General features: G+C 40.5%; 2 protein-coding genes across 3 annotated transcripts; one reads left to right on the top strand and one right to left on the bottom strand.

The window, feature by feature from the left end:
• Window positions 1–166: 166 nt before the first annotated feature.
• Window positions 167–5,894, bottom strand: LOC133011665 (uncharacterized). Its single transcript, XM_061079482.1, has 2 exons — window positions 5,772–5,894; window positions 167–5,403 (listed from the first exon to the last, which is right to left on the bottom strand). The coding sequence occupies exon 2, from the start codon at window positions 5,258–5,260 to the stop codon at window positions 2,750–2,752; it is 2,511 nt and encodes an 836-aa protein (XP_060935465.1). The 5' UTR covers window positions 5,261–5,403; window positions 5,772–5,894; the 3' UTR covers window positions 167–2,749.
• A 4,627-nt stretch (window positions 5,895–10,521) lies between these two features.
• gsr (glutathione reductase) lies at window positions 10,522–18,500 on the top strand. 2 transcript variants are annotated; one of them, XM_061079661.1, is made up of 13 exons: window positions 10,522–10,667; window positions 11,443–11,650; window positions 13,283–13,309; window positions 13,482–13,570; window positions 14,440–14,509; window positions 14,594–14,741; window positions 14,872–14,926; window positions 15,017–15,116; window positions 15,201–15,455; window positions 16,239–16,350; window positions 16,958–17,089; window positions 17,245–17,378; window positions 17,929–18,500. In XM_061079661.1, the coding sequence occupies exons 1-13, from the start codon at window positions 10,621–10,623 to the stop codon at window positions 18,076–18,078; spliced, it is 1,527 nt and encodes a 508-aa protein (XP_060935644.1). In that variant the 5' UTR covers window positions 10,522–10,620; the 3' UTR covers window positions 18,079–18,500. The 2 variants fall into 2 exon arrangements, with proteins under 2 accessions (XP_060935644.1, XP_060935645.1); XM_061079662.1 differs by lacking the exon at window positions 10,522–10,667 and having other exon boundaries at window positions 11,606–11,642.
• The last annotated feature ends 1,278 nt before the right edge of the window (window positions 18,501–19,778 follow it).

Raw genomic sequence — 19,778 nt, 5'->3', positions numbered from 1 at the left:
AATGACGTTTCATTATGATCAAACACTCGAGCTGAACAAGATGGAGGAAGCCATTCAAAGTTGAAATCATATTTACTTATATTTAATAGAAAAAGGAGGAGTTACACAATTGTTTTTTTTTATATATATAAAAACACGAGAACACAATGATGATAAACACTGTGAATGTAGTAAAACCGAAAAATTGCTTTATCTGGAACATGAGGAAATGTCCAGAGAAATGAGGACGGGATAAAAGGCCAAGCAAAGAAAAATGAAAAAAATTACATATAATAACAGAGACAGAGGCAGCTTCACATGCTGACATGTGAGAAAAGTAGATCACAGCATCACTGCTGTTGCACAAGAAGCAGTGGAACGTTAGCTGCTCCCTACTGAGCAATTTACATGTCATCACGGTTTATATTATTAAGTATATACACAATAAAATCTCTGGGCAACCAACACCTATTGACTCAGTCATAGGTCCAGCCCATCATACATCATCATGACTACAGTATGAACAGGAACACACGGCTGTAGTGATGCTGCCGTGAAGAAGAGAAGCAGATCCGCAGAGTATCAGGACAGAACAACCCCAGCAGCCTTCTTCATGTTTTTGTGCAATGAGTTTTTAAACGATTGAGCGCCCGAGAATCACCAAAGTCATTACATATACCTTTAGTCATAAGGCAGTTCAGTGTTTAAGATTTAGGTGAAAGGGATCTATTGGCAGAAATTGATTATAGAATAATCCTAGTGATGTTTTCACTAGAGTGTGTTCATCTGAATTGAATAAATTGAAGTTTTCTTGATCCTCGAATGAGCTCTTTATATTTAAAGACTTTATATTTACATCAGAGCGGGTCCTCTCTGCGGAGGCTGCCATGCTTTTTTTACAGTAGCCCAGACTAGACAAACTAAACACTTTTGAGTTTTTAATGACAACTGAAGGTTTCCACAGGTTCTCCATGTTTGGAAGAAGAGGGTGAGGTGAGGGCGTTCAGCGGCAAAACACAACTTCAACCCTAGATGTCATTAAATTCTACACACTCAACCTTTAAAGCATTGATTCAGGCTCCTCTGGTTTTTTTCTGCCTGATGGCTACAAAGCAAATTGTACTGCAGAGTGAGAAACGGTGAACCAACAGGGTTTCATGGAATTAACACTTGTTTCTCAGGCTGTTGCTCAAGTTTTTAAATCTATCATAATTACATTTTCTGATCCATTAAAACACACACAGCAAACGTTTAAAAAAAGTATATAAGTATCAGTAAGTGCAGGTTAAAATGAGACTGAATAATAAAATAAACATTTACAATGACTCTTTAAGACTTTTACCCTTTGAAAGGTGGGGTTAGCAAGTTGTTTCTGAAACACTCTGTCGTATTGTTCCTGATAGCAATCAATACATAAAGTCGAGGGAAAAAAGACAAGAAAAGAGAGCTAGTGTCTGCGGCCTTGGCAAAACTGTGCTCGCACGTGACTGGAGTCTTCAGCCAGGCAAACATACACAGCTGGAGCAGAGACTATGGCCAGTGTACGTTCATATGTTCTGGGGCCGTAGCCTTGAGGTGAGGGCTGATGGGTGAAGATGGGTATAGGTTGCCTTTTTTCAGAGGGTAGCCTGCTCTTTCCAGGATGACCAATCCCAGCTTTAAGTTATGGTTTAAACAGAAAGAAGCATTTAAGAAGCTCATCTTTCTTTTTCCCGTGTATAAGGGACTTTAAGGCTCAGGCCTCAAAGAAACTAACGGTACTGTTGCATTCAGGGACTCCTGGCTACGTGGGAAAGTCAAAAACATTCAGCTTTGTCATCATGAATGACCATCAAAGTTCTGGTTGGAAAACGGGGCACTGTGCATGAAATGGACTTGATGACCGTTTAAAAAATATGAATTGCTCATGTTACAGTTGCCTGAACACACCATCAAACAAAAAACCATCCCGGCATTTAAACAAATATGCAGAGAGCTTCACATAAAAAAACACAGAACACTCAAGGACAACCCACTTTCTCAGGCAACTTTGAATGAAATGTCGTCATCCAGGTGATGACCAGACACGGGGGCTTTTTACAGGCTTGTGAAGGGCTCCGTTTGTCTATGTAGGGCTGATATGTGATGACTGTAAAGGGATTCTGTTTTCCTTTTGTACTGCTCTGTTAATGTGAAAACAGAAAAAGAGGAATTAATACTTGAATAAAACCTCAAATCACTGCAGAGTTTTGTGAGCTGCATGTGCTACTTTTCCCCAAAAGATTTCACTAATTATCCTTACAAACAATTGATCATTACTTTTTGCCGTCCACTGATTTTTTTTTTTCATCATTAAAAATGGCCCCAACTCGTGGCTTTGTTTGTACTGGATATGGCATGATTTTCTGAAAGACTCATCCAAGGTGTGCTGCATGTACCAAGTCCTGTAGGGGCCGCAAGAACCAGGACATATAACCTACGCAAAAATAAATTAAGATATCTTAAATAAACAGCATGCGTTTAGGCCTCCGGCAGATCTACTGGTTTGTCAAACTTCTGAGACAGCTCCTAACATCTGTGTATTACTGACAGAATCTACTACAGCAGATGGTCCATTTAAAAACATCCCCCCAAAGCAGACATAACTGCATTGCACTTCAACAATCCATATCCCATGCCTATACAGACAAACATATAACATCATGAATGTAAATCAGTATTTTCCCATCGTAATACTTGTCCTTTCCTTATAAATGTACAATTCTTTCCAGTGATACTTTGTCCTCTACACTCATGGAAAGACTCCGACAGTGCACCCCATCACCTCATATTTCTGCCCCATCACTTTGCTGAGCCGCATTTTTAAGATTTGGCATTTCGGACCCCCCTCAGAGGCTCCTGTGTGGGCGATAGTGTCCGCTCTCGCTCCCGTTACCGGGGCCCGGGGGTGCGGGTGGTTCAGTACCACCACGGGCTGGTTGGGGCCCGGTCTCTTCACCAGCTGGTCCTCCCTCAGCGGCATCGGGTAAATAACTGCACAATCAGCAACACTGACCACAGGTAAACGAGTCTTACATTTGGAAATTCTTAGTTTCAGTCCTTTCCTGTTTTTCTTCCACACGCCTACTTGGACCCTCTTCAGAGAGACAGTGAGGAACTTGGAGATGTCGTACTCGGTCTTTTCCACAAACTGCAGAGTCTCTGTACCCACGGACGCGTCCACGTATGCTGCACTCTCAGAAACAGATCCCGGATCCGTCGGGGGTTTTGAATCAAGAGGAGTGTCTGTTGGAGTGGTCGTAATATTCTTTTCCTCCTTGACTTCGACATGGAGGTTGGTCAGTGCAGGGTGATGCTGGACGTCCTTCTGCTCCTCTACTTTCACAGAGTCAATGCACCGCTCCGTAGGTAAAGGGTCAAGGATGATGGGTCCTTCCTTCGCAGCCACCTGAGCACGGAACCCCGATGTCGGCGCTTTTCTCACCTGCTCGACTCCTTTTATTATCTTGACTTGACCTTGAGGATGTGAACTGCCAGAGCTGTTGCTTTTATCCATCACGATGCCGCGCAGAGCCATCACCAGCGGCTGGATGGAGCCCTGCACCTCTCCTGGTTGTTGACTTAACGAAAACACAGAGGAAATTATTGGAAAGCTCTCAGGATCTGGCACGTCTCTTTCTCCTGCTCTCTCACGGGATCTCACTTCCTGGGTCCAGGCTGAGTTCTTAGACGTTGTATTATTTGAAAGCACAGAGGTTTTGGCTGATGAGCGCCCATTTAGAGTCCTGTGCGCTGGAAAAGACTGATTTGGGACGAAGTTATCTTTACACGGTGAAACTGCTGGAGGTCTCACTTTGGCAGGTGAGGGAATGACAATGCTCAGGGATGTCACACGTTGCTGGTTCACGCCCACTGTCTCCGTCTTTATTTTCGAGACAGTGTCGTTCCTGAGGCGGATCTCTCCGGGTTCCAGCTTCACCGCCACCGACCCCTCTTGAGGAAGGCTTTTTGTGTCGCTTGCTCTCTGGGCTGGGATGCTATTGGAAGGTTCTGGAATTAAATTCATCCTCTCTTCCACCGCTCTCTGGGAAACACTTGTCCCCTTGGAGTCTGGATGCAGGGTGCTAGTCAACCTGTTGGCAACCCTGGGGGAGATAACAGTGGGAGCGGCTGCTTTAAGATTTAGAGGTTCTCGTTGTGCAACTCTCATCCCACTATTCCCTTCTCTAATAGGACTGGGGATAGTTTTGGGAATCTTATCTGGAATGACTGGTTTCCACTCCCGGTGGATTATTTCTGGCGACTTTCTTTTGAATCCAACCTTTTCTTTGCTCGCTTGATTCGGGAGGTTATTGGAAATACTGACTGGGACAGCAGCAGGACGCTCCACATTCACCATCTTTGTTTCACACTGCGTCCTGTTTACTGTGCACATCCCCATGCTTGCAGACTTCATTGTAGAAGACTGATGGTTTAATGTGGATGCTAAAGGCTTTCCCTGTGTGGTGCTCTGACAGACTGTCGGCCTTACATCTTTGATCACAGACTTGTTATCTTGTTGAGAGACGAGCCTCAGTTTTAGCTCTTTTGTCCCATTTACAGTTTTCACCTCAACAAGTTCAACCAAGCAGCCTGCAGGGATTGTTATTTCCTCCGGGAGAGAAACAGTTAGAGACCTGTTGTACTGTATGAGTCCATTAAAAGGAGAAAAAAGTTCTGTGTTTCCATTAGAGGCATTTGATATAATAGTGTCCACGGTTTTCCCTCTCTGTTGGTCTTTATCCAGTCTGGTTGCAGGTGCACTCAGAGCAGGTACGGTCACCCGGACAGTTGGCCAGGGTGGTGTTGGATCAGCAGAGGACAGGCTCGATAAGGCACTGGACACAGGCGCGGGGGAAATTAAAGTCGTGCCGGGCTTTGCTGGTCCTTGGCTGATGCTTTTACTATGAAGACGGTCAATGTGCTTCACGAGACACAGCCTCCGCATGTAGCCCTGTCCGCAGTGGGGACACGTGAACGGATACTTGGACGTGTGCTGCTTCAGGTGCACTTTCAACTCGGCCTCACTGGACGAGACGTTGTTGCAGTAGAAGCAGTAAAACCTGGCGCCCATGTGCTCGATCATGTGCTTCTTGAACACCGCCACGTCCATGGAGGCGAAGCCGCACTTCTCGCAGTACATCACCTTGGGGGCGCTCAGCACGCGGTCCAGGGCCAGGTCCTGGCGTCCGGCGCCCACGGATGACGGCATGCTCTGGTAGCTGACGGGTTTCATGTTGAGCAGAGGGGTCGAGCTGTTCATGTGGCAGCGATGGATCCACCCCCTGGTTCACAGGCTGCAGCTACACGGTGGAGGAAACATCCATCTTCCACCTGACGTCAGGAGCCGGCTCATCAGAGGGAAGGCCGACCCGGCAGTGAGGTGACACCCAAGACGTCTGTGGCCTGAAAGAAGCAAAGGAGACAGAAACCACATACCTGAATGAGGATCAGAGAGGAGAGGAGAGCACCATGCCGACAAAACAACAGACGAGGCCCATCAACCCCTCCCCCTCACACACACACACGTACGCACACACACAGCTCATGCAGCAACTTCCTCTAACGCCAACAATGTGTTTTGCATACACAAACAGACACAAAGCAGCCGGCTAACAACACCGTGTAGTCGCCTGTCTATACATGTCTGTTTGGAAACCAGGTAGAGGCCGTACCTGATGCAGGAAGAGGAGAGGGGGGGGGGGGTCGCACAGACGACGGCCCCGCTTCTCTGCTGTTTATGTTTATAACGGAGTCAAAAGACACACACGTACCAGGCTGGGGGTCGTGGGGGTCCCTGTGGCTCTTTAGTAAACGATCCAGAGTCAACAGGTTGGTTTGAAATCTGTTTTTCGGACGTGACGCTGCCGCTTGTTCACACCGCTAGCCGAGCAGCTCTGATGTTAGCTAGGCGTTAGCAATCAGTGCTAGCTAGCGAGCTATTTCCGGAAACCAGCCGCTCCTGCCTTCAAAATAAAAGCGTGCGATTTAAAAACAAAACGCCCCCACTTGGTTTTATTCTGTTAATATTGCAAACAACGGGAGGTTGAGGTATCTGTCTAACTTTTCAAATGGTGTCGTGTGCTTTAAGACAATGTTTGGACGTTTTGCTATTATGAGAGAGGATAGTGTTTTGAAAGAAAAAATTGGCCGGAAGTTGAATTTTTTGTTTTATTGTTCTTGACAGCTCAGGAAGTGGTCGCAGGTTTTTTTCCGGAAGACGGAAGAGATTTTTTTTTTTCTCGATTTGTAATGTCTGATGCAATGTAGCCAACCAAGGAGACGGGGGGGGGGGGGGGGGGGGGTAAAATCTGTTGAACTTTTAAAATTCCTTTAGTTTGTGTCTATAATTAGCAAACATTTGTTCAGTATACATTATTACTATTTAAATTATGTTTGCACTATCATTGCTTATGTTTGAGTATGATAAATCTATGGAAGGGTGGGGTCCCGTCCCCACCCTTCCCCACCCCGGGCAGATCCACTCCTGGTTGAGATAAGATACTTAACACTGTGAGGACATTTACATTCACTGTTGGGACCATGGCCATACCTTCTAAATTATTGTTTTTGTCTTATCTGCTGTCATTGATTTTATATTTTCTCTTCTAGATCATTATTTTTATTTTTAAATGACCTTGTATTAGTTTGCTTCTTTGATGTTTTGTATTCTTGATTTAGTTTTTCCTCATTGTGAAGCACATACAGGATGTTTTTGAAAGGAACTCCTGCATGTTCATAAAGTTGTTTTTAATAAATGGTAAAGAGAGTATAACACAATTCCTGGATCCGCCCTTCTGATCCAGATCTACACCCTAATTGAATGGGTTCTTCCTTGATCCATAACAAATGCTTCCACCTATCCTTGAATAGTTTGTCAAGTTGTTTTTGTGTAATCCTTAACAAACAGACAAACCAACCAACGCAGACAGAGGTAACAAGTTTGCGAGTAAGTTTGCCTAGGACATAACAGACTTACATAAACACTGCATTGAATAAACAATCATCCCTTATGAGTGATTGTGTGACACCTAGGTGGTGATAATGCATCTTAACGCTGGTTGACATGTCAAAAAGTACATTCACTTCATTACTGGGCTGTAGTGGACATTCCTGAACCTGGCCTCAGTCATCACTGGACCAGGATGAAGACTTATGACCTTCAGGTTGACCTCAACCCCAATCTTCAAACAATACAACTCCCATTTTGTATATGTGAAACAAAACAAGGGCAGGTGTTCTCCCAAACAGACTGCTTTCAAGCGGACAGAGTAAATAAATGACTGACATTGTGAACTAGTCAGATGGAACGAGTCATGGGTCAACTTGCAATGATGTCCCCAGGACCTTAATGGAGTTATCACATAGGGATGATGCCACACATTCCATTCTGTGCGGATAACTGACAATCATTCAAAGTCTGAAGCAAAGTGAGAAAAATATTAATACTTTCTAATTGCTTTCAGGCAATTTGATAGAATTACAACCCAGTTCAAAGATTTAGTGAAAGTTAAGTTGAGACTTCCGAGGTCTGATTTATTCATCTAACATGCAAGTATAAATTGACCATATAACTGCAACTAGTGGTGTTAGAGTTCGGGTTACTAATCAGCAGGTGGCGATCCAGATGGTTGGATTCACTTTTGGCTAACAGTCAAACCGACAATCTTTTTTTTTTTTTTTTTAATATTTTTATTAGGAGGTATGGCACAGTAGAACAGGAATCAATGTCAAATTTACATTGGGTATCACAAAATCTCAGTACGACAATTAACAATATATAGAGATATTGACACCATAAAAACACTGTGCATCACGATGGATTAAGATTAAGATATACAGTCTTCCTCCTAGGATGTTTTTCTTATTTTAAGGACCACATGAACGTGGTCATGCTAACAATACATTACACAAATCAATGAAAATAATAAAAACAATGATAGAAAGATAACTGAAAATTATATTAAGTAATAATTAAGTATTAAAGCTGCACAATATAAATAAATTAAAAGAAAAAATAATAAAATTAAAAATTAAAAAAATTAAAAAAAAAAAAAAAAAAAATAAGTAAATGAATAAATAAAAAGAAAGAAGAAAGACAGAAAAGAGAGAGGGGGGGTCTGTCAATAAGAGGGGCAGGGACTGGAAATAATGTAAGAATGTAAGAAAGGGAAGCCACTTATTATAAAATTTGTTAGAGCTACCTTTCACTGAATATCTGATCTTTTCCAGCTTTACAAAAGACATGGTGTCGTTGAGCCACTGAGTACTAGAGGGAGCTGAGAGAGAGAGAGAGAGAGAGAGAGAGAGAGAGAGAGAGAGAGAGAGAGAATGACAGAGAGAGAGAGAGAGAGAGAGAGAGAGAGAGAGAGAGAGAGAGAGAGAGGGAGAGAGTGTTTCTTCTAATCAGTCTTGTAGATATTGTTATTCTGTTGATGTGTCCCCCCCCCTGTTAAAGTTTTTTTTTTGATAGTTTCTCCACATTCATGTTGAGGGTCAAAGAACAGAGGATGTCGCACTTTGTTGAGACCTATTAGACACATTGGGATTTGTGAAGAATTTAGAAATAGAATTTAAATGATTGATTGATTGAGAAAAATCTAGAAGATGGAGGTAATGCGTCTCAAAGTTGTTTGCAACTACCATTAAATGAAAGTAGACGAAGAAGTGGACGCAGCGTAGTTGCTATCCTTGAATGAAAACAACGCAGGCGTAACGTGTTTTATTATCTTTCTTGGAATTGTTTACACCAGAAACCAATTTCATGTCCCTACGTCACTCACGTAGTCAAACATGACTCCTTCTATGGCAAGCCGATTTGACATAAATTCGCTAGACTGGATATGTGTTGCAGATATCTGCAATTCAGTTTCGCCTAGTCAAAGAGAACATTTTGGATATCCGCAACTACATTCCTCCTATCCACAACTGTCATTTCAGATATCCACAAAGACATTCCTCCTAGGAGAAATGACGTCATTTTTGCCATTCATGTCTATGGGGTTTCTCATTACAGATATCTACAATTCAATTGCGGATATCCACTATGTGAATTACGGATATCTGCAACTGAATTGAAGATATCTGTAATTCCATTTTGATAGTTATTTTTGTCCAGTAGCAATTGTTTTTTATTTCTTTAGTGTGACTTCTCAACATTACGTCTTCTGTTTGGCGCACATGGCTAATTTGCATACGCGCGCACAGGATTGGCTGGCTCCGCTTGGCAAAAAATAGAACATATTTGTGAATAAATGTTTAAAATTCTGAATACTGGACATGGTGAGCTTAAACACATTGAAATTACCATTAGTGACAATAATATACATATATATATATATATATATATATATATATATATATATATATATATACATATATATATATATATATATATATATATATATATATATATATATATATACATATATACGAAATTTGAGACCCCTCTCAAATTTTGCTTTTGAGGCTTTCAGGGGGTCTCATGGGATAGGGGATAGTCGGGGGTGCCCAGCCCCCGACTATCTGACCCATGCAACTTGTTTTTGTATTTTCACAAACAATCAGAAGTGGTCTGAACCGTGGACCTGCATGTCCGTAGGAAACACTATCGCCACTATGTCGCCACAACTATTTTACGTAGCGAACTAATGCATATTATAGCCTAATATATGAATGCAGTGATAAACGGACACACCTGAACGAATGCGCCCGACAGAGAAACTTCGGTCTTCCCCAGCCTGGAAATGTGTGCCTACTAGATTTTTCAGTTCAGCCAAACTGCTTTTGAGTTCGTTGTTGGTCTCTGGTGATAGCAAATCTTCAATTCTTCCGAGATTTCTTTCACAGCTTTCAATCGAACGACGTTCTCTCTCTCCACAAATCCCCTGTGTGAGGGCTCGTTCAATTTCATGGCATTTTCTGGTGATTTTTTCGATTACAGCCAACGCCATGACTGCTCCTTTCTTATTCCCACTTCTTCTTTGATTATGGCGGCAAACGGAAATTACGTATTTCTGGATATCTAAAACGTCATGCCCAATAATTCGCACTCAAATGACGTTTGAGATATCTTTAACTTTAATTCTGCCTAGTCAAAACTGAATTACAGATATCTGCAATTGTCATTTAAGATGTGTGACGAGTTGAATGTCGTTTTCTGTGACGTCATTGCAGATATCTGTAATTCAGTTTCGCCTAGTCAAAACTGAATTACAGATATCTTTATCTGTCGTTTCGACTAGTCACAATTACATTACAGATATCTTGAATGAAAATTCCAACTATTCAAAATGTAATTACGACTAGTCAGAAAGAAGTTGTTGATATCTACAATGTTAATTCCGGATAGTCAAACGTAGTTGATAAATGACAATTCGGCTTGCCATACTCCTTCCGCCTTTTGCACAACACGTTTTAAACACGTGATTCTCACTGAAAGGCAGATTTACGGTTGTTTGTGTAGTCGCAGACAGGAAGTGAGTTCCACCCGATCAGCTGTTGCACACGTGTCCTTGACGGTGTGACACAGGAAGTGATCTGCAGCTGAGAGCAGACAGGAGGACAAACACCTGGACTCTGTGGGGACGTTTGGACGAACTATGTCCTAAAGGAGACAGAGACATGGTGTGGATGAGGATCTGCAGACTGTGTCCTCCTGTGTCCCGGAGGTGAGGGACACTCTGGGTTCATCACTAACACAGAAGCGATCTGCATGTCTCTGGCTGCAGGGTGTTTACATCTATTCACTTATTCATAGCCTGGGGCTGTATTCAAATATTGCTCTGATTTAACATAAGATCATAAGATAAGATCAAATAGAATCAAAACAGGCAAAAACAATCAAGGGCAGTAATGCAGTATATACATGAACATAGGTATAATTTGTCAGTGGTATACAGTATGATATGAAAATAGAGATTTTTGTTTATATATGTATAAACGTGTATAAAAATATATGTATCCATTTATAATTTGCCTGTAGATTTATCTTAATATATACACAAATGTATGTATATAACGTTATAATTTTCCAGTAGTATATGTTATGTTTATAAATATACACACACATGTATATAAATGTATATAGTTGTAATATGTAGTATAGAATATGATAAGGATTGATTTCCTGCTGTTATTGTGGCCTCTCCACTGTAGCCCGTGTCCGCATCACCATGACTATTGTGAAAACTGTTTCTGGGATTTACACACTATTGTTGCAATTCATAATGACGCAGCACTGGCTTTCACTTGACCCTCCCATTCTCTCACACACACACACACACACACACACACACACACACACACACACACACACACACACACACACACACACACACACACAAACACACAATCACACACGAGCACGCGCACGCCCACACACACACATGCCCTCACACAGCCTGTGAGCTTCCTGGTTATGGCAGTTCTGCTCCGGCTCTCCAGGACGCAGCCTCCCCGCTGGATCGAGTCTCTCTCCCGGTCTTTGAGCCGCAGCATGGCCTCCCACCCGCCGGAAGCGGACTCGACCACGGCCCGGTTCGACTTCCTGGTGATCGGCGGCGGCTCCGGGGGTCTGGCCGGGGCTCGGAGGGCGTCGGAGCTCGGGGCGAAAACCGCCGTGATCGAGAGTCACAAACTCGGAGGTACCTGCGTGAGTACAAACTTGAAAAGCAAACACACACACGACCGGACCACAGTAAGCTCCGCTGTGCCCTCTGCACCACCACACATGTTCGATACCCGCTTCAGAGCGAAGCCTCCAGACTCCCGTTCTGGATCTTGTTCTGTCGCCCACAACAAACACACTGTGGGGTCGTGACAAGTTTGCTGCAAACCAGTGACTACAGCCAGTGTTAAAAACCGAACAGACAATAATACAAAGTTACATGATAAAAAGTTGCATTAGACAGATGAAGTGTTTGAAGGAGGTTTTAGTGACAGCTTCAGTTTTAACTATTACAGTGTTATGGTTTGCATTATTTATTGTAGGTGTTATAAGTAGAGTTTCAGACCTTTTCAGAAGATGTTGCTCCACATTTGTTGCACAAGGTTCAAGATGTTTCATCACTTTGATTTCACAGTCGTTCACAATAGGGAAGTTAAATCAAATCAAATCAAATCAAAGTTTATTGTCACATGCACCAATGACAGCTTCATCGGAGCAGTGAAATTCTTATGACATGGCAGGCAACATCTACGCAGTAGACAGGCTTTTTACAAAATTTAAAAAATGACATACCATATAACATATAACATATAACATATAACCTATAACATAGCAAAATGAAGCAGCAACATAGGAAAATGAAGCAGCACATAGCAAAATGAAGCAGCAATAAGTGTTCACCGGGTGAAGGAGTGGGGAATATTAAATTAAATAATATGAATATATGTGTAGTAAGTGTATTTGTATGGGTGGTGGAGCAGAATGTACATGGTAACTGTTTCCCGAGGAACATATGCTAACTTTCCCGAAGTTAGCATATGTAAAATATTTCTGCCCATGCAAATACTAATTCAGCACAATTTAATTCATGATAGATTTATGAAACCTTCCGTCTGACATTAAAAACATTTAAATAAAGTTCTTATCTTCAATATTGTCATTATTATAGTTCTTTGACTTCCACATGTATCAGGTCATAATATGGTCATATTGTGTTAAAAGTCAGATATGAGAATATGCAGTTAAACAAAGCCAGTAAAAATCAAAAGCTATTAAAAAAAATATTGAATTGAAGGTTTTGTTTTCAGCTGTGACAGACACAGTGGAGCACAGTTCATCATTGCAATCTTTTTTAATTATTTCGCATTTAATTGAGTGTACAGTTATAATATTGTGATACTGATTTAAGCCACATTATCCAGCTTCAGTCTACATGTTTATTATAAGTAGGAGGAAACTCTGAAATCTTGATAGTTGAGACTTGGTATTTAATCCTCAAAGAAGGAAGTTGTGGTTGTTTGTGTAATGATGCACGGACGCTGGGTTGTACTTTATTTCATAGGGAAAGGGATGAAGTCAGGATTAAAGAGAGCGATAAGGAAGTGATACCACCGGGTTCTCATTTATCATCCCTGTCCTCTCAGATACCGGAGCTGGTTAATCATTGAGCAGATCTTTGGCTACAGCAACAGCCTCCTCAAATGTCTTAGTTTTTCATTTAACACCACTGTACATGATCAAGACCCCCCCTTTCTTCTCTTTTCTTTATATCTTTAACATGTTGATGGTTTGGATCAAACGTACACTGAACTAATTTGCTGTTTCATTGTGTTTCAGGTAAATGTTGGCTGTGTCCCCAAGAAGGTAAACTGTCCCTTCCATTGTAATTATCATAGTTTAACTAAGAGATATAAATATGTATAACTAAGCTTTAAAACACACCAGATCAATCCCAGTATCTGTGCATCAATGAGTCCAAGATAAAGTGTATCTTATTGTATATATTATCACATAGTACCTGTACCTCTCCTCACAGGTGATGTGGAATGCAGCAGTTCACGCCGAGTATCTCCACGACCACAGTGATTACGGCTTTGACGTTGGAAATGTTCGATTCAGTTGGGAGTAAGTAACAGTATCTGTGACTGTTTTTTTTTTGTTTTTTTTGGCAAACTCAATGAGCTCTTTTGAAACCTGTCGCTCGGTTGTTCCTGGAACAAAGAAGTGTTTATTTCACTGCTCAACTTCTCAGTTTCTTTGTGGCGTCTGTTGCTTGACTTCAGCCTGTTGCTCTGTCTTTGTGAATCAGTCACGGTGACACTTCAAGATAAGACCCAGGAAGGAGTGGCCGTCTGCAACCTTAGGAAACACTGAACAAAACACTAACGTACTGTGCAGGGTTACAATTATGGTTTTATATGTAGGTGTGTCCAACTGTGTACACACTTAAAGATTGTGTTTATTCAATACAGAAATAAATTATATTAAAACACACAGTAGGCTTAAACAGTGTCACTGAACCCTAATGTAATTTGACTTTAAGCATACAACTAATGTTTTAAAATCTAATTGTTAAACCTTTTAAAGATTGTACTGTATTCTCAGGAGTTTCTGTTATTTTGTCCGTCCCCTGTTGATTGAAGCAGCACCCGCACTGTGACGTAAATATGACTTTGTGGTGAAAAATACAGTACCATCAGAATATAATGTTAAACTATAAAAATGTTGTCATGTTTCAACTGAAAATCAGACATAGTGATACACTGTCTCATCCAGCTGTAGTTAGAGGAATATTCAATATCATTTTTAATCAAAAAGCTCTGTAGTAGTGTCATTACAGTGATATCAGCCGATCATACCTGTTTATGTTGAGGCTGGATGTTTGGATGTTTGTTTTTTACACGAATATAAGAAATTCTTTTACTGCAGGAATCACTTTTCCACCTACAGATGCACAGTTGTAAACAGCAACTTTGCTATGTTTGTCTTTGCAGAACTCTTAAAGCCAAACGAGACGCTTACGTCACTCACCTAAATCGCATTTATCGCAACAACCTCGACAAGGTAATTTAAAATTCACATTATTATTTCACTGTCTCCTCTGTGAACGTCCTTTCTCCCAAAATAACGACCTCTGCTCCTTTCCAGGCTAAAATCCAAACTATTCAAGGTCATGCCAGGTTCACCAATGATCCTGAGCCGACTGTGGAGGTCGACGGGAAGAAGTACACAGCACCGCACATCCTTATCGCCACTGGAGGGCAGCCTACTGTTGTGAGTGATGCTGAAGTTCCAGGTCAGACTGTGCTTGTGTTTTACTTGGAAACAGTAACCATCTCTGTGTTTAACACTACTGTGCCTGTTTTATTTCATCTATTCAAAGAATAAATTACAAAATAGTTAAAAATGTTTATTGATAATTTCAGGGGCAAGTCTTGGCATCACCAGTGATGGCTTTTTTGACCTCGAAACTCTGCCAAAGTGAGTTTATAAAATAATCTCTGAACTGTTTATTGGAAACCATTTGGAAATTTTTTGTCTGTGATTAGATTGTTGTTTTTCCCCCTACAGGCGCACTGTGATTGTGGGCGCTGGTTATATTGCAGTGGAGATGGCGGGCATCCTATCAACGCTGGGCTCCAAAACATCCCTTGTGATTCGACAAACAGGAGTAAGTAACCACCTCACAAACCAAAACACTGCTCTGATTCTCAGTCGCCTGCAACTAAGTGCAACTCTCGTGTTCCCTCTGTAGGTTTTGAGGAACTTTGACAGCCTCATAAGCTCAAACTGCACCAAAGAGCTGCAGAACTCGGGCATAGATCTGTGGAAGAACTCGCAGCTGAAGTCTGTGCGTAAAATGGATCAAGGTCTGGAGGTGACGATCATGACCAAAGACCCAGAGAAGAAGAACGACGAGGAGAAGATCAGCACCATCCAGGAGGTGGACTGTCTTCTCTGGGCCATCGGCAGGCAGCCAAACACGTTGGGACTGAACATCAGCGAGACGGTAACATAGGCAAATGTTCCTCGACAGACAAAATGATAAGCACATGTAACGTCCATTAACAAAACAGGTACAGCCGGATAACTCCAGCTTATCACACTTCATGTCTACACAGTGAATCAAGTAGCTTTTGGCTCTGTGCAGATTTAACTATGTCAACATCATCCTGGCTGCTTCTGCTCAGATTTGTATTATTCCCTGAACACACATCTTATCTGAACCTCTACACAAGACACTGTAATTACCTGATTGACTATTTCAATGTGTAACACGTTATATAAAAGACCTTGAAATAAACCAAGCATGATGACCATTAATCAAACATTAGCGAAAATCTGGGGAAAAGATTAGACAGTCGTGACATAAGAGTCTCTTGTTTGCCAGAGGTGATGAGTGAGATGTTGGCACATGTAAAATGTTTGTTAGCTCAGAGTTAACCTTCAGATAATGGATTAAGGAGGCAGGTTAAGTCCGGGTGAAGTTTCTTCCTTCTGTTTGTCACAGCAGAGAGAAGTGAAAGTTCAGATTGTCTATTGGAAGGGAAATGAATGGATAGATGCATCGATCTAATGCCACATATTCTATAAAATGAAGAATGTGAGTGAGTTCTGAAACAGCAGGTTAACTACTAGGCTTTTTTAAACATCAGTTGTCGAGTGTTTTGTGACCAACTCCACTATCTGCTTGGTTTGAGACTCACCAAGCCTTTCTGCACCTTACTGTCACACTATGATGTTTTTAGCTAATTAATAATGATGATATAATGGTTCATGTGTGTGTTTTCAGGGTGCGGACACAGACGAGCGAGGCCACATCATTGTGGATGATTTTCAGAACACCAGTCGACCCGGGATCTACGCTGTCGGAGACGTTTGTGGCAAAGCTCTGCTCACACCTGGTAGGAGGCTGCATTAACTTCACAAATCATTTCACAAACGTTAAATACTACATTGACGCTCATTATGAGAGTACGGAGGCAGTTTCCTGAGAATGAAATTGTGAATAATATTTTCCTGTTATTATATTATATTTGGTACAAACATGAACTGATTCGATTTTTTTGTCACAGGTCATTGTGGCCTCACAAAATGTACTTTTGCACTCATAAAACCTTAACATTCAAATCTGCCTTCTGGGAAATTCTCCAAATTTGGACCAGTTGTCAATCGGACTCAAATATTTACTCATTATTTTTCAGTGGTCAAATATCACAGGGGTCACTGTGGAAAGAAACGTATTTGGACTGAAACTGCACTGGTCGGCAGAGGCATGCAACCACAGGACTGTTATTCTAATACATTTGACAGTCATAGATCATAACTCATACTCCTTCAGTCACATCTGCAAAAACTACATGTTCTAGATGTAATATTAAATAATAGCAGTGTGATGTGAGATGTTCAGGGAAAGTCGTGTTTCAGTCAGAACAAGGAGGAGTTTGAAGTAAAAAATCAAATTAAATCTTGTTTAAAGTTGGACTGATGTTCTGTTGTGTGTCGGGGTAGTTGCCATTGCTGCAGGCAGGAAGCTGGCACACAGACTGTTTGAGGGCAAGCAGGACTCCAAGCTGGACTACTCCACTATTCCCACAGTGGTGTTCAGCCACCCACCCATCGGCACGGTGGGCCTCACAGAAGGTGAGCACAAGATGGGGAGCAAATTAACTTTTCAGGACAGTGACATTTACCAATGTCTGTGTAATACCCTGCAAGGCCGGCAATTTAAATTTACACCACATTTACTGCCTGGATAAAAGTTTCAGCTGATGGAAACACATTTGTTCATGTCACAGACGAGGCCATTAAATCTTGGGGGAAGGAGAATGTGAAGATTTACAAGACTTCTTTCACTCCGATGTATCACGCCCTCACGAGCAGGAAGAGTCAGTGCGTCATGAAGCTGGTGTGTGTGGGCAAAGAGGAGAAGGTAGGAGACGTCTGATTTCAATTATTAAATCTTTACAAAGCAAAAACTGTACATTTTACCTTTGTCTTAAACTTTCTACAACTAGTTTTGTATCTATCGAAATTGCTGCTTTCTGTTACTGTGGCCATTTCTGAAGCTTCTGGTTGGTAACACTGGTAATGAAGATCTGAAAGCTGTGTAAAACGTTCCTGTATGTGCTTCATAAATTAAACAAAGAGATTGAGAAGATTTTTCTCTAATCGATGTTAAGACATAAATAAAATCAGCTGTTTATAGGTAAAAAGTCAAAGTACCGGTCAAATCATTTTTTTCCTGAACGCTATACTGTGCAGACTCTGGCTGTTAATGACATCATGGGGACAAGATGGCAGCTTAATTTCTTGATATATCTATAAGTCAAATACAGAAAACAGCAATGAAAGTCTCTTCAAGGCTTTGATATCTGGAACCAAATGGAACTAAGCCTTTATGAGTTGTACTTTGTCCTTTGTTTTGGACTCTTGTGTACAACTGCAGTGACTTCCAGTACTGAATTGTGTTGTTTCCTCAGGTGGTGGGTCTGCACATGCAGGGCCTGGGCTGTGATGAGATGCTGCAGGGCTTCGCTGTGGCCATCAAAATGGGTGCTACCAAAGCAGACTTTGACAAGTCTATTGCCATTCACCCCACCTCGTCTGAGGAATTTGTCACGATGCGTTAATACAAACAAGCATACCAGGACAGAGTCACCACTCTGCACTACTCTCGCAGCAGCTTGACGACTTGCTTTCCAAAACTACCTACAAACTTCCATTTTCTCTCATTTAAGTGACCTTATTTGTGAGCAGTGTTTTTCCTCTTCTAGAATTATCCTAAATCAACCAAGATGGAGTTATGGTCCTTTTCAACTGTTCTGAATTCTATTTGAATGATTGTGAAATGGAAGTGATGGATCTGCAGGTGCTGTTGTCAAGTGATGGCACGGGAAGTCGAAAGACCTCTCTCCTTGTGTATGTGTTTGATTTGTCAGTCTTTTGTCAGAATAATTTTACTGCTGCTTCTTAAAGAAAATATTTACTACCAATGCAAGGTCATAGCCTATCTAATGTACTGTTTAAAAGATTCAATAAACCTTTTTTCTTAGGTGTTGTGATTCTTTTCATTTCTTCATGACTCAGCCTTTTGTCATTTAAATTTTGGAGGTGTGTGGTTACACCTCTCTGCCCTTCCCTGTCCCTGTTTGCACTGATCAAGGGTTGGGCTGTGAAAGAAGTATTTTGACAGAGGGAGCTGTGTTCCTGCTTAAACCTAAGAAAGAATCTGACAGCTCAAACTGTGAGAACAACATTTCACTTAAAACACTTGAGTGAAAAGGGATGGAAATTAATAGTGAAGTCAGAACTATTCAGAAGTATAGACTGTATATAAAGAGAATATATATCTTTGTATACTGCCTACACCAAAGAGACTTAATATACTGTTAGTATAGAAACAATAAAGACATGTCATACTTTAATCTAATTTCTAATATAAAAAAGATTTCATATTTGCATCTTTAAATAAAATCAAAGAGATAATACCCTTGTATAGCTTATATAGACAAATTATACATCTTTATATACAGTCAATAAAGAAATAAAAATTAATAGTGTGTATACATATATAGACTAGACATATTTATATAAACAGTTTAAATACAGAATCAATATATTTTGTATGTGTTTTTTACAGTCAGTGTACAATATATAAAATCTTTTAGTCTATAAACAGACTTGATATATATTCCTATTTCATAAAGATACTTTATATATCTTTATAAGCAGCCTTAACAGACACTTCATATAACTTCACATTTATACATCTTTAAATACCATCTATTAGCACAAATGTGTATTTATATTTATATAGGGTCTATAAAGACACTTACCTGTATCATATACTTTATACTTTATTCATAATCTGTCTATAAAGACCAGTACATATACTGACAGATTTCATATATGCATCTTTAAATAAAATCAAAGAGACAATACCAGTGTATAGCTTATATAGACAAATTATACATCTTTATATACAGTCAATTAAGAAATAAAAATTAATAGTGTGTATACATATATAGACTAGACATATTTATATAAACAGTTTAAATACAGAATCAATATATTTTGAATATTTTTTTACAGTCAGTGTACAATATATACAATCTTTAAGTCTATAAACAGACTTGATATATATTCCTATTTCATAAAGATACTTTATATATCTTTATAAGCAGCCTTAACAGACACTTCATATAACTTCACATTTATACATCTTTAAATACCATCTATTAGCATAAATGTGTATTTATATTTATATAGGGTCTATAAAGACACTTACCTGTATCATATACTTTATACTTTATTTATAATCTGTCTATAA

Source organism: Limanda limanda, chromosome 10, assembly GCF_963576545.1.
Source record: "Limanda limanda chromosome 10, fLimLim1.1, whole genome shotgun sequence".
Taxonomy (NCBI): domain Eukaryota; kingdom Metazoa; phylum Chordata; class Actinopteri; order Pleuronectiformes; family Pleuronectidae; genus Limanda; species Limanda limanda.
Note: the sequence above shows the minus strand (reverse complement) of the source record. Positions and strands in the feature narration are given on the sequence as shown.